Below are 18877 nucleotides of genomic sequence, written 5' to 3'. Positions count from 1 at the left end.
TTCTGAAGTAATATGCTGCAGAAAGGTGCAGACTCAACTAAGAAATTTCTTGGGAGAAACACATAACCCACCCAGATTCATTCATATCAACTAATTTTTGCCTTGCCTAACTGCATCAAAATTCAGTTGAAAAGTGTATTTTCCCTACAACTGCATCAGATGTTTAGGTTTACTTTGATTTTTGTAATTAGCTACGGCATTTTTGTTTATCAAGTGAATCAAAGAATAATGAATCAAGGTATTAGAACTTTTATCATTCATGGAATATTAAAATTCTAGCGAAGAATTGAAGTTTCCCTGGTAATATTCATTCTTAGCTATCCAGTCGCAGCTAGAGAACCTCCTGAAATGATGTCTCTTCCCACTTCATACGGTTACCCTGGAGTCCCTAATCCTTGGTTTCTCCCCCCACCCCCCATTTCTCATCTACATGCAGCGCCTCAGCAATACATCACATTCAACATGTATGCTGACAACATCCAGCATTACCTCTTGGCCATTCCACTGCCTCTGATTTGTCAAGTTGTTTATCCAATATACAGTAACAGGATGAGCAGAAATTCCCTCCAAATTAAATATATGGAAGACTGAAACTATTATCTTCAGTCCCTGCCACAAATTTTGTTTCCTAGCCACCAACTCAATCTCTCTCCCGGCCGCTGTCTGAGGCTCAACCTTGTGTCCTATTTGTCTTTGAGTGGAACATCCAACCCTATATCCTCCCCATCTGCCTGTTTCCACCTCTGTAACATCACTGTCTCTGACGCTCAGCCTATATGCTCCCGAATAATTCTGTTGGCTCCAGACATGACTATTCCAATGCTCTCCTGGGTGGCCTCCCATCTTCCACAATCCATAAACTTGAAGCTCATCCAAAACTGCTGCCCATATTATAACTGTCATCTTTTTCCTCCTTTTAAAGACACCCCATAATCCAACTCTTTGACCAAACTTTTGGTCGTCTGTCCCAATATCTGCTTATGTGACTGTCAGATTTTGTTTAATAACACTCCTGTGAAGTGCCTTGGGACATTTCACTACATTTAACATGCTATATAAATTGTTGTAATACAAATGACCAAGGCTGATCAACATCCTTCCTCCTCCCCCATGCCAGTGGCCAGCCAGTTGCCTTAAAATAGAATATAGCAGTTTTGTCAATCTCTCTCTCCTGACTTCTGATAAGAGTGCACAAATCTTCAAGGAACATGCCACTTTATGGCAGTTCCGCATGGATTGCAAAATAACATTATTTGTTCCTTGTATTCAGATGGAAAGGCAGTAATTTTGACTGGACTTGCCTCTCGCACGAGAAAGCCATCTTGCATATATCTGGGATCAATGCTGCGAAGTTTTTCCATGGTCTCATACTGGCCCTGACATTTCTTCAGTTTGTCTGAAGAGCCAAGGGTAAACTTCAGCAGAATGAGGCCAACACGAAATATCACCTTTACACCTGGGTAGAGCAAAAATGGAAAAGCAGATAGTAATTAGCAAAACTAGCAGCATCAGGAACAGGATGAAAATTCAGCTTTGTGAACAAGTTTTCAAAAGTCAGACATAGTCTGCATTGTTCTAGGGAACAACTAAACCAAATGAGGAACAGAATTGTATTTAACACTGGAACTATGGGCTATTAGATTCACTTTTTCCAAAAGGCTATTTTTACAATTTTTATACCAATGCTCAAGTATTTGAAGCAGATTTTAAAATATTGTTATATCACATGGAAGGTGCAGAAACATGCAAAAGAACTACAAAGTTTGATTTTAAAATAATCCTGCAGCAGTCTTTAAATGGTTAAGGGAAGTATCTTTGCAAAAACATTCATCCAGCTGACCAAGGGCTCAGACTAGAACATCAAAACAGAGCAACAGAAAAATTGTATTCTTAAAATAGACAGCGAACCAAAAAGGTAGTTGCTAAACACTGGCAAGGCAACCAAAATAAGAGTTTTGGAAAATAACCTGAGGAAAAATGATACCATTGTGTGACTTCAAACTCACTAATGCCATTAAGGGCAATTATGGATAGGCAATAAATGCTAACCTTTCCAGAGACGCCCACCTCCCATGAACGATTCTTAAATAAAAAGCCAGTTTAAAAAAAAACTTACTTTATTTGAATAATCATGGCGCTCAAAGTTTTTAGTTTTAGTTATACAGCACTGAAACAGGCCCTTCGGCCCACCAAGTCTGTGCCGACCATCAACCACTCATTTTATACTAATCCTACACTAATTCCACATTCCTACCACATCCCCACCTGTCCCTATATTTCCCTACCACCTACCTATACTAGGGGCAATTTATAATGGCCAATTTACCTATCAACCTGCAAGTCTTTGGCATGTGGGAGGAAACCGGAGCACCCGGAGGAAACCCACGCAGACACAGGGAGAACTTGCAAACTCCGCACAGGCAGTACCCAGAATTGAACCCGGGTCGCAGGAGCTGTGAGGCTGTGGTGCTAACCACTGCGCCACTGTGCTGCCCAACCACTGCGCCACTGTGCTCAGGACAGAAACTTACTGCCAGTGAGGAATGTGGTGCTGGGAAATAAAGTGCTTCACGTTTTGTGCGCTATAATCCAGCATTCTTAGCCAGTTATAACATTGTTGATTACAGAGTAAGCACTCCCTACAATGCATCTTCGCCTCAGTCACAAGACGAATACTCCTATTGCAATAATTCACATTCTATTTCTCATATCACCTACCCATGGACTCCAGACAGACTGGAGATTTAGTGCCAGTTGGGAGCAACTTTACTGAGGGGCCTATGCTCTCTACAAATTGGGCTGAGACTGCACAAACTCATCTCACTTGTGCTAGTGACCTCAGCAGCACCTAAAAAAAAAAGTGAGGCATTACACTACATGGGCACATGCACACACAAATTTAGGACACTAGCAGGACTTCATGACTATCAATATCTTGAGAAAAAAAGGCTTCTCTTGAAAAAAGATCATGAAAGTTATGATAGAGAGAATGTTTCCACTTGTGGGGAAGAATATAACTAAAGGCCATCAACGCAAGGTAGTCACCAAGAATACAATAGGGAATAAACTTCTTTACCCAAAGAATGCTAAGAATGTGGAACTTGCTAGCACAGGGAGTGGTTAAAGCAAATAGTTTGGATGCATTTGAAGAGAAGCTAGTTAAGCATATGAGGGAGAAGGGAAATACAGGGTTACGATGATAGATTTAGATGAGAGAAGATGGAAGGAGGCTCAAGTGGTGTATAAACACCTGCGTGGACTGGTTGGTCTGAAAAGCCTGTTTTGGTGCTGTATTCTTCTTTTTCTTTTCTTTTGGGCCTCCTTATCTCGAGAGACAATGGATAAGCGCCTGGAGGTGGTCAGTGGTTTGTGAAGCAGCGCCTGGAGTGGCTATAAAGGCCAATTCTGGAGTGACAGGCTCTTCCACAGGTGCTGCAGAGAAATTTGTTTGTTGGGGCTGTTGCACAGTTGGCTCTCCCCTTGCGCCTCTGTCTTTTTTCCTGCCAACTACTAAGTCTCTTCGACTCGCCACAATTTAGCCCTGTCTTTATGGCTGCCCGCCAGCTCTGGCGAATGCTGGCAACTGACTCCCACGACTTGTGATCAATGTCACACGATTTCATGTCGCGTTTGCAGACGTCTTTATAACGGAGACATGGACGGCCGGTGGGTCTGATACCAGTGGCGAGCTCGCTGTACAATGTGTCTTTGGGGATCCTGCCATCTTCCATGCGGCTCACATGGCCAAGCCATCTCAAGCGCCGCTGACTCAGTAGTGTGTATAAGCTGGGGGTGTTGGCCGCTTCAAGGACTTCTGTGTTGGAGATATAGTCCTGCCACCTGATGCCAAGTATATCCTATACAATATCATGTGTTACAAGGTAGGACATGGGAAGTATTTAAACAGGCCAGTTAGTTTAACATCAGTGGTGGGTAAGGTTTTAGAAACAATAATCAGGGAAAAATCAACAGGCACTTGGCGAGGTTTGAGTTAATTAAGGAGAGCCAGCATGGATTTGTAAAAGGTAGGGTGATGAAGGGAAAGCAATGGATGTTGTCTATATGGATTTTAAGAAAGCTTTTGATAAAAGTATCACATAAAAGGCTGGTTACCAAAATTGCTCGTGGATTAAGAGGGTCAATGTCAGCTTGGATAAAAAATTGGTTTAAGGACAGAAAACAGTGAGTCATGGTAAAGGGTTGCTTTTCAGACTGGAGAATGATACACAGTGGTTTTCCCAAATGTTAAGTGCTGGGACCATTGCTTTTTTGATATATATAAATGACTTGGATATTGGAACATAGAGTAAAATTTCAAAATTTGCTGACCAAACTTGAAGGCGTGCCAGAGAGTGAGGATGATACCAATCGACTGAAACAGAATATACATAGGCTACCAGAATGGGCAGATAGGGAGAGGCAACATAAACTTAATGGCACAGTGCTAAAGAGTGTACAGGAGCAGAGAGACCTTGGGATCCAGGTGCACAGATGCTTGAAAGTGGCAGGACCTATCGAGAGAGTGGTTAGCAAAACATATGGGATCTTGGGCTTCATAAACAGAGGTGTAGAGTACAAAAGCAGGGAAGTTATGCTGAATCTTTACAAAGCTCAAGTGAGGCCACAACGAGAGCATTGTCCAGTTCTGGTCACCGCATCTGGAATGATGCGAGGGTCCTCGAGAGATTGCATGGATGATTTACCAGAATGGCTCCAGGGATGAAAGATTTTAGCTACAAGGTTAGGTTGGAGAAGCTGGGGTTGCTCTCTTTGGAGCAAAGGAGATTGAGGGGAGATTTGATGGAGGTGTACAAGATTATGACAGGCTTAAATTAGTTAGACAAGGAAAATCTGATCCCATTATCTGATGGCACAAGAACTAGGGGAGACAGATTTAAGGTTTTAGGCAAGAGATGCAGGGGAGATGAGAACAATTTATTTTAAACACAGCGAGTGGTAATGACCTGGAGCTCGTTGCCTACGAGGGTAATGGAAGTGGAGACAATCAATGATTTCAAAAGTAAATTGGATGGGTATGTGAGGAAATAAACTTGCAGAGTTATGGGTTTAGAGCGGGAGAATAGGACTGACTGGAATGCTCAAGAGAGCTGGCAAGGACTCAATGGGCCGAATGGCCTCCTTCAGTGCCATTATGACTCCATGACTCCCAGGAGCAGGGGTTGGCAACCTCTAGCTCTGGAGCCACATGTGGCTCATTAAAGACTCATGTACGGCTCCTGATCTTGATTGATTCAACCTGTCCAGATGTCAAATGACTCGCCACAGAAATCAACAGCTGTTTTTAAACTTTCCTGTCTTTTGCATCCATCTTATTTATGGAAATATAAATATTCCCATCTCCTGACTGTCTTGATTTTCATTAATGGCATTTCAGTAACAGCATTGCGGCTCTTAAGATCTTGTGTTTTTAACTAAATTAAAGCTCCTGTTACTAAGGTTGCAGACGCCTTACAGAGTTGTCAATCCTAGCTGTGCAGTTGGAAAGGTGCATAGAAAAAGCTAGATGTTTAATAAGGAAGGAGGGGAGAAAATTCTCAAGTTAGGTCAGCCAAGAAGCTATTATGCAATTCTAAGCAGCCAGATCATTAAATGAACTTGAGAAATACTGGTCATCTCCTGCCACCTTACATATAATGAATGCTTAGATATCAGATGGCTGATGCTGGTGATAATATAAACAGTTTTGATTATGTACCTTCACAGAAGAACATGTCCCAAATTCTCAGCACGGACACCCATGGCAAAGTTCTTGAAAATGCACACATGAACCACTCAGTCATGTAGAGGATGGGGTCAATTTTGTACTTGTTAAGGTGCTTATGTGCCACTGGTGAAACCTTACGCAACAAAGCAAAAAAGATCTCCCCATCCAACTGGATTGCTTCCTGAAGAACAAATCATAGTTATGAAAATATGCCCATTTCTATTGGAATAGTTCAGCTTGAAATTATTTGATACAGTATTTGAACTACATAACCTTCGATGGGGTTTCACTGATGTGAATAGTAGTTGTGGAATGCAGTATAAATTTAACACATACTTAAGGTTTGTGTTGGTAATGCATGAGTCACAGATACAAGTCAAATTTATCTTAATCTGGATGTTCTAACTCAACATTTGTTAAATTCACAATAAACTTGAGTGGTAATCAGTAGCAGGATTAAAAGACATTAAAAGCAATATTTTAAGGTTATCCATAGAAATTTTTTTATTGGAAAGCCATTACCCAGTGTAAGTACTGAGCTGTTTAGATCAGAAGGTACTTGGCTCAATTCTTAGCCCATTCTAAGTCAGTTGGGATACTATAATTTAGAAATATCTAATTGAGCTACTCTTTGTATCCAGGCAACTAAATATGACATTTCATTTATCGTGCTTCTGTTGCAATCCAGGCAGTGTGTTCGATTCACATGAGGGATTCCTACACAATGCCACTACTGTATATAGCTTGAGCTGGGGAAAAACCTTTGGCAAAAGAGGCTAGAATGGCACTGTCCGAGTGCGAAAGGAAATTAAGCTCCCTCACAGTGGAAAATAGAAAAATTGAGGAGCTGCCAAATTAGGAGATAAAGGCAACTGTGTTTAGCAACTAGACTTGGGAGACCAGGTCTAAATTGAACAGTAAAAGCTTATGTGAAGGAGCAAGAAATGTACAATGTCCAAGTGTATGTGCAAGTGGAAGTTTAAAGGTTGAATTCTGTCAACTGTAGCGAGTTTGTCTACAAAGTAGGCACTTTGGGAAGGTATGGAGAGAGCCCTAGCTACAATCATTACAGGCAAAATGTGCATACATTTCAGCAATATTCTTGAAAATAAAACTTAAAAATGGAGCCATGTGGATGTGAAAGAAATGTATTTAACTGAACTATTTAATTGAAACATCATGTACTTAATTTTCAAAAGTAGGTCTCATTAAAAACAAAATTAATTTAACAAAAAACAAGCCACTTCTCACTTTTTAAAAAAAAAAATCTAGTCATACAATTCTCTAATAAATCAAACTTGTTAAATTAGGTAATGTAAATAAAAACTGTGCTTTGTCTTTAAAAAAGCTGTATAAATCACCACATTTCTGGGATATCTGGAATTACTGATCCATCAAGTGACAGCAATAATCGCTCAAAGCTTAAGTCCAGGTCTCTATAAATAATGCATCATAGCAGGAATTTTTTTTAAATTGGGAAAGATAGTCTGCTAAACTTCCGGAGAAAGAATTGAAGAAGCCCTAAGGAAATTCACGTCCTGTTCAATCAGCAAGGGTCAAGGCCTGAACCCAAAGCTCCATTTTCCAATGATGTGAAGCAGAGAATTCAGTCAACAAGTGAATTAAAACCAGAGGTGACTGGAGGGAAACAGGTCTTGCACTTGTAATTATTAAGCATATATTTACTCACTACTGAATGCCGCAGAATTCCTGGTAGCATTGTTCCAGAAGGCAACGTCACATTACTGACGGTTTTCTACATCATATAGTAAAATTATTTCTGAGACTAGCAAATATTTTAAAAGGACCAAAAGAAGCATCTTCCAACTATATTTCTCAATATACTCAGACAAATTTAGTCAGTTACATAGAAATAGGTCTGTACTACTGTACACAACTATAAAACTGCAGAATTCGCACCACTGTTTTCTGCCACCAATTCCCGTTCGCCCACACTAAAACACTGTGGTTGGCAGTTCTGATTTCTATTTCTTAAAGTTAGAAGTTCCCATCAGTAGGTTTAAAAACTTACCAATCCAGCACTGTAATATCCTGGAAGATATTTCTCACAAATCTGAACTAGGCACCAAAAAGCTTGCTATGAAACAGAAAAGGAAAACAATTAGAACTACTCATGCCTGAGAACAGCAGCAATACTGAAATAAAGACACTAAATGCAAGATTAGAAAATGCTGTTAGTACTATTGTTACATTTTGAAATTTATCAAATTAAGATATCTCCATCTGTTATTGGAATATACTCTTCCAGATTAGCCTTCAGAATTCAGAGAAGTAGGGTACACAAAGACTTTGGAATTGTGAACTAAGACACAAAATCACAAGTTTTTACAGCAGACTGAATATGCTAACCAAAGTGAGAAAAAAATCATTCTACATCTACTCTTAGGAACAGGAGTAGGTCATTTAGCCTCTCGAGCCTGTTCCACCATTCAATGAGATTATGGCTGATCTGTGACCTAACTCCATATACCTGACTTTGCCCCATATCCCTCAATACCTATGGATAACAAAAATTTATCAATCTCAGATTTAAAAAATCAACAATTGACCTAGCATCACCGTCAGTTCTGGAAGAGAGTTCCAAACTTCTACCACCTTTTGCGCGTAACACTGTTTCCCAACATCATTCCTGAAAGGCCTGGCTCTAATTTTCAGATTATGTCCTCTAATCTTCGACTCCCCAATCAGCAGAAATAGTTTCTCTCCCTACCAGCTCTCATTAATATTTTGAAAACTTGGATCAAATCATGCCTTATACAACACTAGCTTGAGTAATCACTTCTCATAATTTAGCCGTTAATGTATTTTGAAAAATAAAGTTACTCAGACATCCCATTACTGTAATCGGCAATGTATGCCTCCCTGGTAAAGAATCACATTGATGCATGCAGAGCAATATTACATATGGTCATTCAGGAGCATTCAGGGCATTGCAAGTATAGAGTAGAAAACTCAACTGTAGGCCCAAGTTTTTTGGGAGAAGGCAAGACCTCCAAATGGAGCCTTAATGGAAGTATTACAGACACAAAGCATTTCATACAAAGTTTCAATCATGTTACAAAAGATCTATTTTTGAAGGTTGATGAGAAATGTAAGAAACCTTTTGATCCCATGTTGTCGAGGGTAAAAATGGCCGATGTAATAATTGTCCAAAAAAAAAGTATTTCGAGAGCGCTGAATTGCTCCAACGTGACATTTATTGGGTAGACCTTACAGACTGGTGATTCCAGATTTGTTTTTATGTAAAATGTTTAGTAGTTCCTAACTAGTTAATTTCATTGATATATCAATTTACATGAGAAGCTATTAAATTTTGATTTACTGTTTTCTGAAAATGAAATGAACAAATCTACTGCAAGTGCAACATAAAAATTTGCATAAAACAGTATGCAATATCTGAAATGTGACAGACCTAAGTAAATAGAAATATTACATTTGCATGCATGTTCTGCCAGCACTGCATGCAGCCTCTTCATGAGGAAACAATGGTACTTGTATGTGGTAACAGAAGGTTGCCACCTGTGGAACTATATACGAGTATGAATTACTATTTTCAGGAAAAGAGGGGAACCATGAACAATTAACACTTTCTCCTCAACCTTTTAAAGACATACCAGGCACCATTCCCAGTCAAATAGGTCACTGATCAGAAACTGATGCTTCTCTGCAAGCAGAGACTAAGATACATGACAGTTGTAGTGGGTTAACTCTACTTCTGATTTTTCCTTCCTCCTTCCCTCCCTGTGGGGAAGTGCTGGCCTCCACTTTACATCACAGACTGCTGTGGAGCTTCCCTATTTTGCATGCAATTTTAAACACTCAAAACATAATTTCCTCCAAAAAGACTTTTCGAATTGGGTTCAAGCAATGAGAAAAAATACACAGTTCAGTTACCTCAGCAGGCATGTGCATAAGGAGGACAGCAGCGATTGGAGCCTGTGCCTGACAGTACCCCTCCTCTGGCCTGTAAATGGTGTATGCTTTTAGAACTCTATAAAGGTCTTGTTGCCTAAAATAAACACAAAGAATCAACTGAGTTTTGAGAAGACAAAAAGGAACCATTCCTTAACATTTATATCTATTGAACATGCTATTTTCCTCTTCCCTCATTATGAATGCCCATAGTTTCAGTTTTTCTTTTGTATACGTGAATGAAGTCAACATTCAAGTGACACAGCTACTTCTCATGTTATGTTTAACTTGGAGGTCTTAATTTATAATGATCGTCACCTGGTTCCACAGAGATTCCCCACACGAGCTCACGAACTCCCTTCAAATTTAAGCATTATAATCGCATTTCCCATTTTTAAATTAAGTTGAAGAGGGGCATTCACATATCAGTACCTTTTAAAACATCACGTTAATAATAAGATTCTACCTAATTTTTTGCAATGTTCATATTTGAGCAGTAAATATCAATAACACTGAAAGAACTAGCTTGATGGATTACTGAACCTTAAAATGTGTCAGCAAGGTGAATTAATGGGACATCTCAAGATCATGAAAGGCACTATATAAATGCAAGAATTTTTCTCTTTCTGGGTCCTGCGCTGAAGTGCCTGCTGGATTGTGCACTCAAATCTCTGGAGTGGGGTTCACAACCTTTAGACTCAGGTGAGAGTACCATTGCTGAGTCATGTCTGACAGTAGGCTTAAGAAACAAATGTAAAGAGTACTTACAAAAGGATTCAGAAATGTAATTAAATAAGTGCAAATACAGTAAAATATTTAAAGGGATAAGGCACCACAATACCCATAAAGCACTTCCTTATCTTTTATTAGAATTATTTTTCAAAAGTCAACTGTAAAGTTCTATATCCTTCGATTTGTTACAGCTTCATACAGAGCTGCCTGACCTCACTCCAGCATATCTGCTTACCTCAGAAGGATAGATTCAGGACTTCATATAGTAGTCATGTAAACAGTTTTTTTTAATTAAAGTTTTTTTAAAAACAACATCCTATGGATAAGAATAACCTTCCCTTTAACACTGCGCTTTACATTTTTAAAAACATCAAAATCAAAAAGCATGTGTTTACCCATGGCCTCCCCTAGCAATAAACATCTCATGAAAAGGAAATTGGCGATGGAGGTCTCTTTCTATTACATCAAGCCATGTTGGATCTCCAGGTGACTGATCCATCTCCTAAAGAAAACAACCATTATAACCACCAGATTTCAATAATTATTTTGATACAGCATAAAATATTTGATAAGCTTTCTAACTGTACTAACTACAATTTAGTACCATAGCAGGATATTGCATAGTTAAAATAACATAACTGCATTTAAACAGACTACTTTACAGGGTTATGCAAAATCTAGTTTATGCCTATTTTACCATTCTTCTGTTCCATTCTGGGTTAAGACAATGACAAGCATTTATATAGTTCCCTTAACATAATAAAAACATTCCAAGGCACTTCACAAAAGTGTTAACCAAAATTTGACACGGTAATGATATTAGGACAGATGATCAAAAGTTTGGTCAAAGAGGTAGGTTTTAAGGAGCATCTTAAAAGGAGTAGAGAAAGAGGTAGAGAGGGGGAGAGGATCCCAGGGTTTAGACAATCCAGCCATCAATCCTGAAGGAGTGAAGAAAATTAGGGGTGTGTAAGAGGCCAGAATTTGGGGGTGGAGGTACAGAGATCTGAGGCTGGAGAAGATTAAAGAGGTAGGGAGGGGTGAGGCTATGAGGGATTTGAAAACAAGGATGAGAATTTTTTTTTAATTTGAGCTGTTACTGGACTGGGAGCCAATGTAGGTCAACGAGTGCAGGGGTGATGAGCGAATGAGACTTGGCACGAGTTCGGATATGGTCAGCAGAATTTTGGATGAGCTCAAGTTTTTGCAGTGTGTAAGGTGGGTGACTGGACAGGATAGCATTGAAATAGTCATGTCGCGAGGTAACAAAGGTACGGATGAGGTTTCAGCAGATGGAGGTGAAGATAGGCAGTCTTGGTAATGGAGAGGATATGGGGCTGGAAGCTCACCTCCAGATAAATTAGGCCACCAAGGTTGCAAACAGTCTTTTTCAGCCTCAGACAGTGGCCAAGGAAAGGCATGGAGCTGTCAGTAAATTGATTCAGGGAAGAGAAAGAAAAATAATGTAGATCCCCATTCTGAAGAACTATAGTGATTCCTACAGCAAATGCATGTGAAGTACTTCACTGGTGGGAAGTTTGTAAGCCGTCACTGCCAAGGCTCAAATATGAACAGTAGCCACTTGGGCAAGGTACTAAAGAATGAGGCACCTACAGATTGTTACTCCAGTGAAAGTGTCAAACACTTCAGTAGGAAAGAGGTAGGGAGAAATAACTGTCACGTCATCCATTAAGGTTCCTAATAAGTGAATATTTTAAAAGCCAATGTAAATATCTTTTCTGTTTATACTCACATCAAACTTTCCATGGTTCTGCTCCATTTTTACTTTACTTCCTGACAAATACTGCCAAGCTCGTCCTCGCAGTGAGGGAGGAATTCCTTTCTGACATCGTAGTTTTACCTGTGTCATAGAAGCAGGAATGTTATCACACAAATATTGTACAGCCTCAATTCTCTTTAATGGTCTCATCTGTTTTTAGATCAAGGATGAGGTTCATCCTTTTAGTATTTTAGCTCAATTAGACTAGTTTCTAAATGAAATATGGGAGCGCGTACAACTTTGACTCGACTTAAAGTTGTATTATTTCAAAGTTTACTACTGTTTGATTTAGGTTTTTTTAAGTTTTGAGTTTACTTTCTAATAATTTAATTTTATATTTTGTAGTCCTACTAGCTTGACTTACATTGAAGTAAATTTCTGTATTCATCTCATCCACCGGTACCATTTAATACTTTATCAAGATCTCCTTTAATCTTCTCCTTAGTCTGAAGTGCTTAAAGATGGTTGTGGTTGTTGAAGGTCAATCATCTCAGTCCCAGGAGTTCCTCAGGGTAGTGTCCTAGGCCCAACCATCTTCAGCTGCTTCATCAATGACATAAGGTCAGAAGTGGGGATGTTCACTGATAATTGCACAATGCTCAGAACCATTCGCGACTCCTCAGATAATGAAGCAACCCGTGTCCAGATGCAGCAAGACCTGGGCAACATCCAGGCTTGGGCTGATAAGTGGCAAGTAACAGTCGCACCACACAAGTGGCAGACCATCTCAAACAAGAATCTAACCTTCTCCCCTTGATGTTCAATGGCATTATCATCACTGAATCCCCCACCAACAACATCCTAGGGGTTACCATTGACCAGAAACTGAACTGGAGCAACCACATAACTACTGTGGCTACAAGAGTAGGTCAGAGGCTGGGAATTCTGTGGCGAGTAGCTCACCTCCTGACTCCGCAATGCTCCCCACTTCCATCAGAAGTGTGATGGAACACTCTCCAATTGCCTGGATGGGTGCAGCTCCAACAACACTCAAGAAGCTCAGGTAAATAAAAGGGGAGGGAGAATTTTGTTGCTGTCCTTGCCACAGCATGAGGGGTGCAAGGCAGGCAAAGATCACGAGACACTGCAAAATTGTTAAAAATTCTAAAAGTTGTCACTTTTCCAATTGATTGTTCTGGCATTTGAAACAATCGTGGCTCCCATTTCTGCCAGAATCAGATCCTGCCACATTAGTGTGCCTGAATCATGCCCCCAAAACTAAGCAATTTAACATGCAAGCTTACTTAATGTTGAGGGTAAATCAAGGTGGAGCTGGTTTGTGCTCTGTTGGACAACGTCATTCCGTCAGTCTTGCCTCTTTGGACGATGCCTGCACAGGAGTGTCTCACCTCTTCCAGGAGAATTTAGCAGCATAAACAAAGGAGCAGGAACCCATTGTAACCAGGTCTTGCCCAATTTTACGATCCTTTCCTCCCTACCCCCAAATTTTGGAATTTCAGGCCCTAAATTTCATATCACCACCACTCCTTACACAGAGTATCATTTTGTTATTCTCTCTGTACCCTCTCCAATACATGCAGCTCTCTTTTGAAGCATAACCATCAAACTTATACATATCATATTGCACAATATTTATGGTAAAGCCTCAGTAAAACCTTCACAGACTTGTTCTGACTATGAATATGAACATTACACTTTCTTTAAAAAATAATTTGATTTTATCTGAAATTTGAAAGTAAAAATCCAGAAGTCTACTGTTACCCTCATGTCCCCAGTGTGTCTGAGCAAAATCTAAATTGTAAACTTATACTGGTTTTTTGCACCACCCAATAAGTATGGTATTACATTTCATTTTTCTGCTCAATTGCTTAACTGATCCAATTCCCTCTGTAAGCAGTTAGCTGTCGCCAATTTTTTCCCTATTTTAGTATTGCCTGCAAATTTAACAAGCTTACATGCAAGAAAAATGTCAATTAAAGTGCATAAAAGACCATTCATGGCTTACAGGTGAATTAATACACTGTTACTGATATGGTGTCTCACTAGATGTGAACAAATCCTTCTGCAGGAAATTAAGGTCGTGAAACCAAGCAAAGGAAATAATTGGCCTTCGCTTTTACTTCATATGCACAGCTTTATAAAAATATGTTTTCAATTGCTTTCTAAATGAAGAAGTCACAGGTTAGCAAGAGTCCAGTGAAAGCATGATTTGAGGATGCAACAGTTAAGGAAGAGATTCATTCAGCTGTTTTTCATCAAGCTCAAGAATATAAAGTATGATGATGAAGCAATTTTTCTGCAACTAATGATTATCTTTGGGAAATTGTAAATATGAAAAGGCAAAAAAGGATCAAGGATTATATTTAGTATTCTCCAGTGACATACGATATCCAAAAAAATGAGACAAACCAAAGTACTTGAATTCCAAACATTACCACAAGTACCTGAAAGTGGTATTTTTAAAACCCAAGAGACGTGTCAGCGGCTTGTATTTTCAAATGAAGTTCTATAATACACAAGCATATGATAGTAAGAAACTTTCCATCAGTTTCTATGTACTCTGAATGAAGCTTACAATGAATATGCAAAGTGCTAATTGTATCAGTGATGAGTTTGACTTCCAATACTGTACAAGTTAAGTTTTCAGGCATTTTCTGGTAGAAGAGAAGAGAAGCAGAGTTGGATTTTACATTTCAAGCAGAGGTACATGTAACTCTCCTCACATTCACCAACGAACACTACACTAAGTCAAATTAAAAGATTGCTTGGAACATAAATTCAGCTACTAGAAAAAAAAATATTGCACTCTGAATGACAAGGAGGAAACAAAATCAATAATACACATCATGCTTTTGAATCTTTAATTTGAAAGCCACCAGCCATCGACAACCCGCTATATTAAAAAAATTGATCCTCTCTAAAATTGACTCTCCCTACAGTTGACAGTACACAGAACAGAATCAGAATCCTTTAGTACAGAAAGGGGCCATTTGGCCCATCTTTAAAAGAGCTCTTCAATTTAGTCCCAAACCCCAGCTTTTTGACACCAATAACTTTGCAAATTAGTCCTATTCAAGTACATGTCCAATTGTCTTTTGAAAGTTCCTATGGAGACTGCTTCCATCCCCTTCCAGATCTCACCTGGAATATTGTGTGCAGTTTTGGTCTCCTTATCTGAGGAAGGATGTTCTTGCAATAGAGGGAGAGCAGCGAAGGTTTACCAGACTGATTCCTGGGATGGCAGGATTTACGTATGAGGAGAGGTTGAGTCAGTTAGGATTATATTCGCTGGAGTTCAGAAGAGTGAGGGGGGGGGATCTCATAGAAACCTATAAAAAAAACTCTAACAGGACTTGACAGGATAGATGCAGGAAGGATGTTCCCGATGGTGGGGGAGTCCAGAACCAGGGATAGTCTAAGGATACAGGGTAAACCTTTCAGGACTGAGATGAGAAGAAATTACTTCACCCAGAGAGTGCTGAGCCTGTGGAATGCACTACCACAGAAAGCAGTTGAGGCCAAAACATTGTATGTTTTCAAGAAGGAGTTATATATAGGTCTTGGGGCGAAAGGGATCAAAGGATATGGGGCGAAAGCGGGAACAGGTTACTGAGTTGGATGATCAGCCATGATGATAATGAATGGCGGAGCAGGCTCGAAGGGCCGAATGGCCTACTCCTGCTCCTATTTTCTATGTTTCTATCTCAACAACACTGTGTACAAAAAAAATTCTCATTTCTTCTCTATTTCCTTAGCCAATTATTTTTACTATGACCTCTGATTACTGACCCACTTGCCGGAGGAAACAGTGGCTCCCGACTTGCTCCATCAAAACCCCTCATTTTGAATACCTCTATTAGTTCTCCTCTGAATTGCTCCAAGAACAATCTCAGCTTCTCCAACCTCTCTACATAACTGAAGTCCCTCCTTCCTATCAGCCTGGTAAACCTCCTCTGTAGCCTCTCCAGAACCTTGACTTTCTCCCTAAAGCGTGGTGCCCAGAATTGTACACAGTATTCCAGCTGAGACCTGACCAGTGATTTATAAAGGTTTAGCATGTCTTCCTTGTTTTTGTATTCAAAGCTCTTATTTACAAAGCCAAGTTTCCTACTCTTTCATAACCACCTTATCAACATGCCCTGTCACCTTCAAAGATTTGTGAATATGTACTCCCAGGTCCCTTAAAATAGTACCATTTAGGTTATACTTCCTCTTCATGTTGTTCCTCTCAAAGTGCATCACTTCACACTTCTCTGCATTAAATTTTATCTGCCATGTGTCTGCCCATTTCACCAGTCTGTCTACGTACTCCTGAAGTGTATTACTATCCTGCTCGCTTAGAACATTGCCTATCATCTGCAGAATTTGAAATTGTACTCCCTATACCAGTGGTCCTCAGTGTGGTCTGCTGGCTGGTCCAAAATGCAAGTCACTGCACACAATGCCACAGCTAAGGCCATATGAGAACACAGGCCAGAACCCTCATTCCCACCACTCGCACGTCACACAACGTGGCACAAGTCATCATAAGCGTGAGCAATAATGTAGTTTTATAAGCAAGATTCATGTTACTGTGACAACATACAACTGCGAGATTGTATTTTTAACACTTGTGGGGCTGAAAACAAAGAGGAGGAAGCGGCAGAACATGGAGCCTGACATGAGACTGAAGCTCTCCAGCTTGGAACCAGATATCACCTCATTGCTGTCTCCTCAAAAGCAGTGCCATTTTTTCCATTAACTCTGATCAGTTTTTTTGCAGTGGCAAACAAATGCAGGAGGGGTAGGACTGGTAGGTGGTCTGCAAGGTCTTTTGCCTGCCTAATTGGTCCACGGACGAAAACATTTCAGAATCACTGCCCTATACCAAAGTCCAGGTTATCTATATTAAACAAGAAAAGCAATGGTCCTAATACCTACCCCTGGGGAACCCCAAAGCACACTTCTCTCCAATCAGCAAAACATCCAAGAATTTCTGATTTCTTCAACTGTGCTTGGACAAAGATTATAAGACAAGATTTTTTTTAAATAAATGGTAATTGACAAACCATGTAACAGTTTTTGTGACTTGCTCCAAAATGCAAGTTTCTTCTTATGCATTGAACTGTGTCCAACAAGTACCCAATTGAATTTAGGGGATTGCTTAATGCTGATTCAAGTCTAAATGACTATGTTAATGTGTCACTTGAAATGATTACTATGCGATTTAAGAAGTTTTCACAGTATGCTTTGTTACAGTAATTTGAAATGCGACAGAGTCAGCATTGTGCGTTACTTGGAGATACACAAGATCAAGCACATATTCTGCCTACAAGTTCTGAGGGATCAGTGGAAGCTGTAAAAGGGACACTGATAAGATGGTGGAATGGACAAAAAGTGGCAGATAGAATTCAATGTCAATAAATGAGAGGCATTACTTTTATTCATTTTACCACAAGGTAATCACTAAACTTTGAACAAGAGAAAGCTGGGTGATGGGAAGAGAGCAAAGAGATTTGGGGTTCAGGCTCACAGAATCAGAGAGCCGTTAAAGTGCATAAGGCTGCCATTTGGTCCATCGTGTCTGCACTGGCTCTCTAAAAGAGCAATTCCCTCAGTTCCATTCCCCTGCCTCTTCCCATAACCCTACACATTCTTCCTTTTTATATAACTGTCTAATTCCTTTTTGAATTCTTCAATTGAATCTGCCTCCAACACGTTCTCAGGCAGCACATTCCAGACCTTAACCACTCTCTGCGTGAAAAGGTTTTTCCTCATGTCACTTTTGCTTCTCTTACCAAATACTTTAAATCTGTGCCCTCATGTTCTCAATCCTTTCACAACTGGGAATAGTTTCTCTCTATCTACTCTGTCCACATCACTCATGATTTTGAATACCTCTTTCAAATCACCTCTCAGCCTTCTCTTCTCCAATCTATTTTCATAACTGAAATTCCTCATCCCTGGAACCATTCTCGTGAATCTTTTCTGTACTCTCTCCACTGCCCTCACATCTTTCCTAAACTGAGGCACCCAGAATTGGATGCAATACTCCAGCTGAGGCCGAACTAGGATACTGTATGCTTTATTAATTGCTCTCTCAACCTGTCCTGCCACCTTCAATGACTTATGCACATATATACCCAGGTCCCTCTGCTCCTGCACCCCTCTTTAGAATTGCACCCTTTATTTTATACTGTCTCTCCATGTTCTTCCTACTAAAATGAATCACTTCACATTTCTCTGCATTGAACTTCATCTGCCACCTGTCTGCCCATTCCACCAACTTGTCTATGTCCTTTTGAAGTTCGACACTATCCTCCTCACAGTTCACAGTGCTTCCAAGTTTTGTATCATCCGCAAACTTTGAAATTGTGCCCTGTACACCAAGGTCTAGGTCATTAATATATATTAGGAAAAGCAAAGGTCCCAACACTGATCCCTGGGGAACTCCACTACACACTGTAAATTGCCCCTAGTGTAGGTAGGTGGTAGGAGAATGGTGGGGATGTGGTAGGGAATATGGGATTAATGTAGGATTAGTATAAATGGGTGGTTGTTGGTCGGCACAGACTCGGTGGGCTGAAGGGCCTGTTTCAGTGCTGTATCTCTAAAAAAAAACCTTCCTCCAGCCCGAAAAATATCCATTAACTACGACTCTTCGTTTCCTGTCACTCAGCCAATTTCGTATCCATGTTGCTACTGTTCCTTTTATTCCATGAGCTACAAGTTTGCTCACAAGTCTGTTGTGTAGCCCTGTATCAAAT

The 18877-nt window shown here is 40.0% G+C and overlaps 1 protein-coding gene across 1 annotated transcript in view; it reads right to left on the bottom strand.

The window, feature by feature from the left end:
* tbc1d10ab (TBC1 domain family, member 10Ab) overlaps nt 1-18877 on the bottom strand; it is a 68712-nt gene that overhangs the window by 14445 nt on the left and 35390 nt on the right. The window contains exons 3-8 of the mRNA XM_068054940.1: nt 12144-12251; nt 10786-10892; nt 9641-9755; nt 7758-7823; nt 5717-5906; nt 1302-1456 (exon numbers count right to left, since the gene is read on the bottom strand). Coding sequence (XP_067911041.1) covers nt 1302-1456; nt 5717-5906; nt 7758-7823; nt 9641-9755; nt 10786-10892; nt 12144-12251 — 741 coding nt within the window. The remainder of the gene's footprint in view (nt 1-1301; nt 1457-5716; nt 5907-7757; nt 7824-9640; nt 9756-10785; nt 10893-12143; nt 12252-18877) is intronic.

The sequence above is a fragment of the Heterodontus francisci genome, chromosome 23 (assembly GCF_036365525.1).
Source record: "Heterodontus francisci isolate sHetFra1 chromosome 23, sHetFra1.hap1, whole genome shotgun sequence".
NCBI lineage: Eukaryota > Metazoa > Chordata > Chondrichthyes > Heterodontiformes > Heterodontidae > Heterodontus > Heterodontus francisci.
This window is presented reverse-complemented; position numbering and strand designations above follow the sequence as displayed.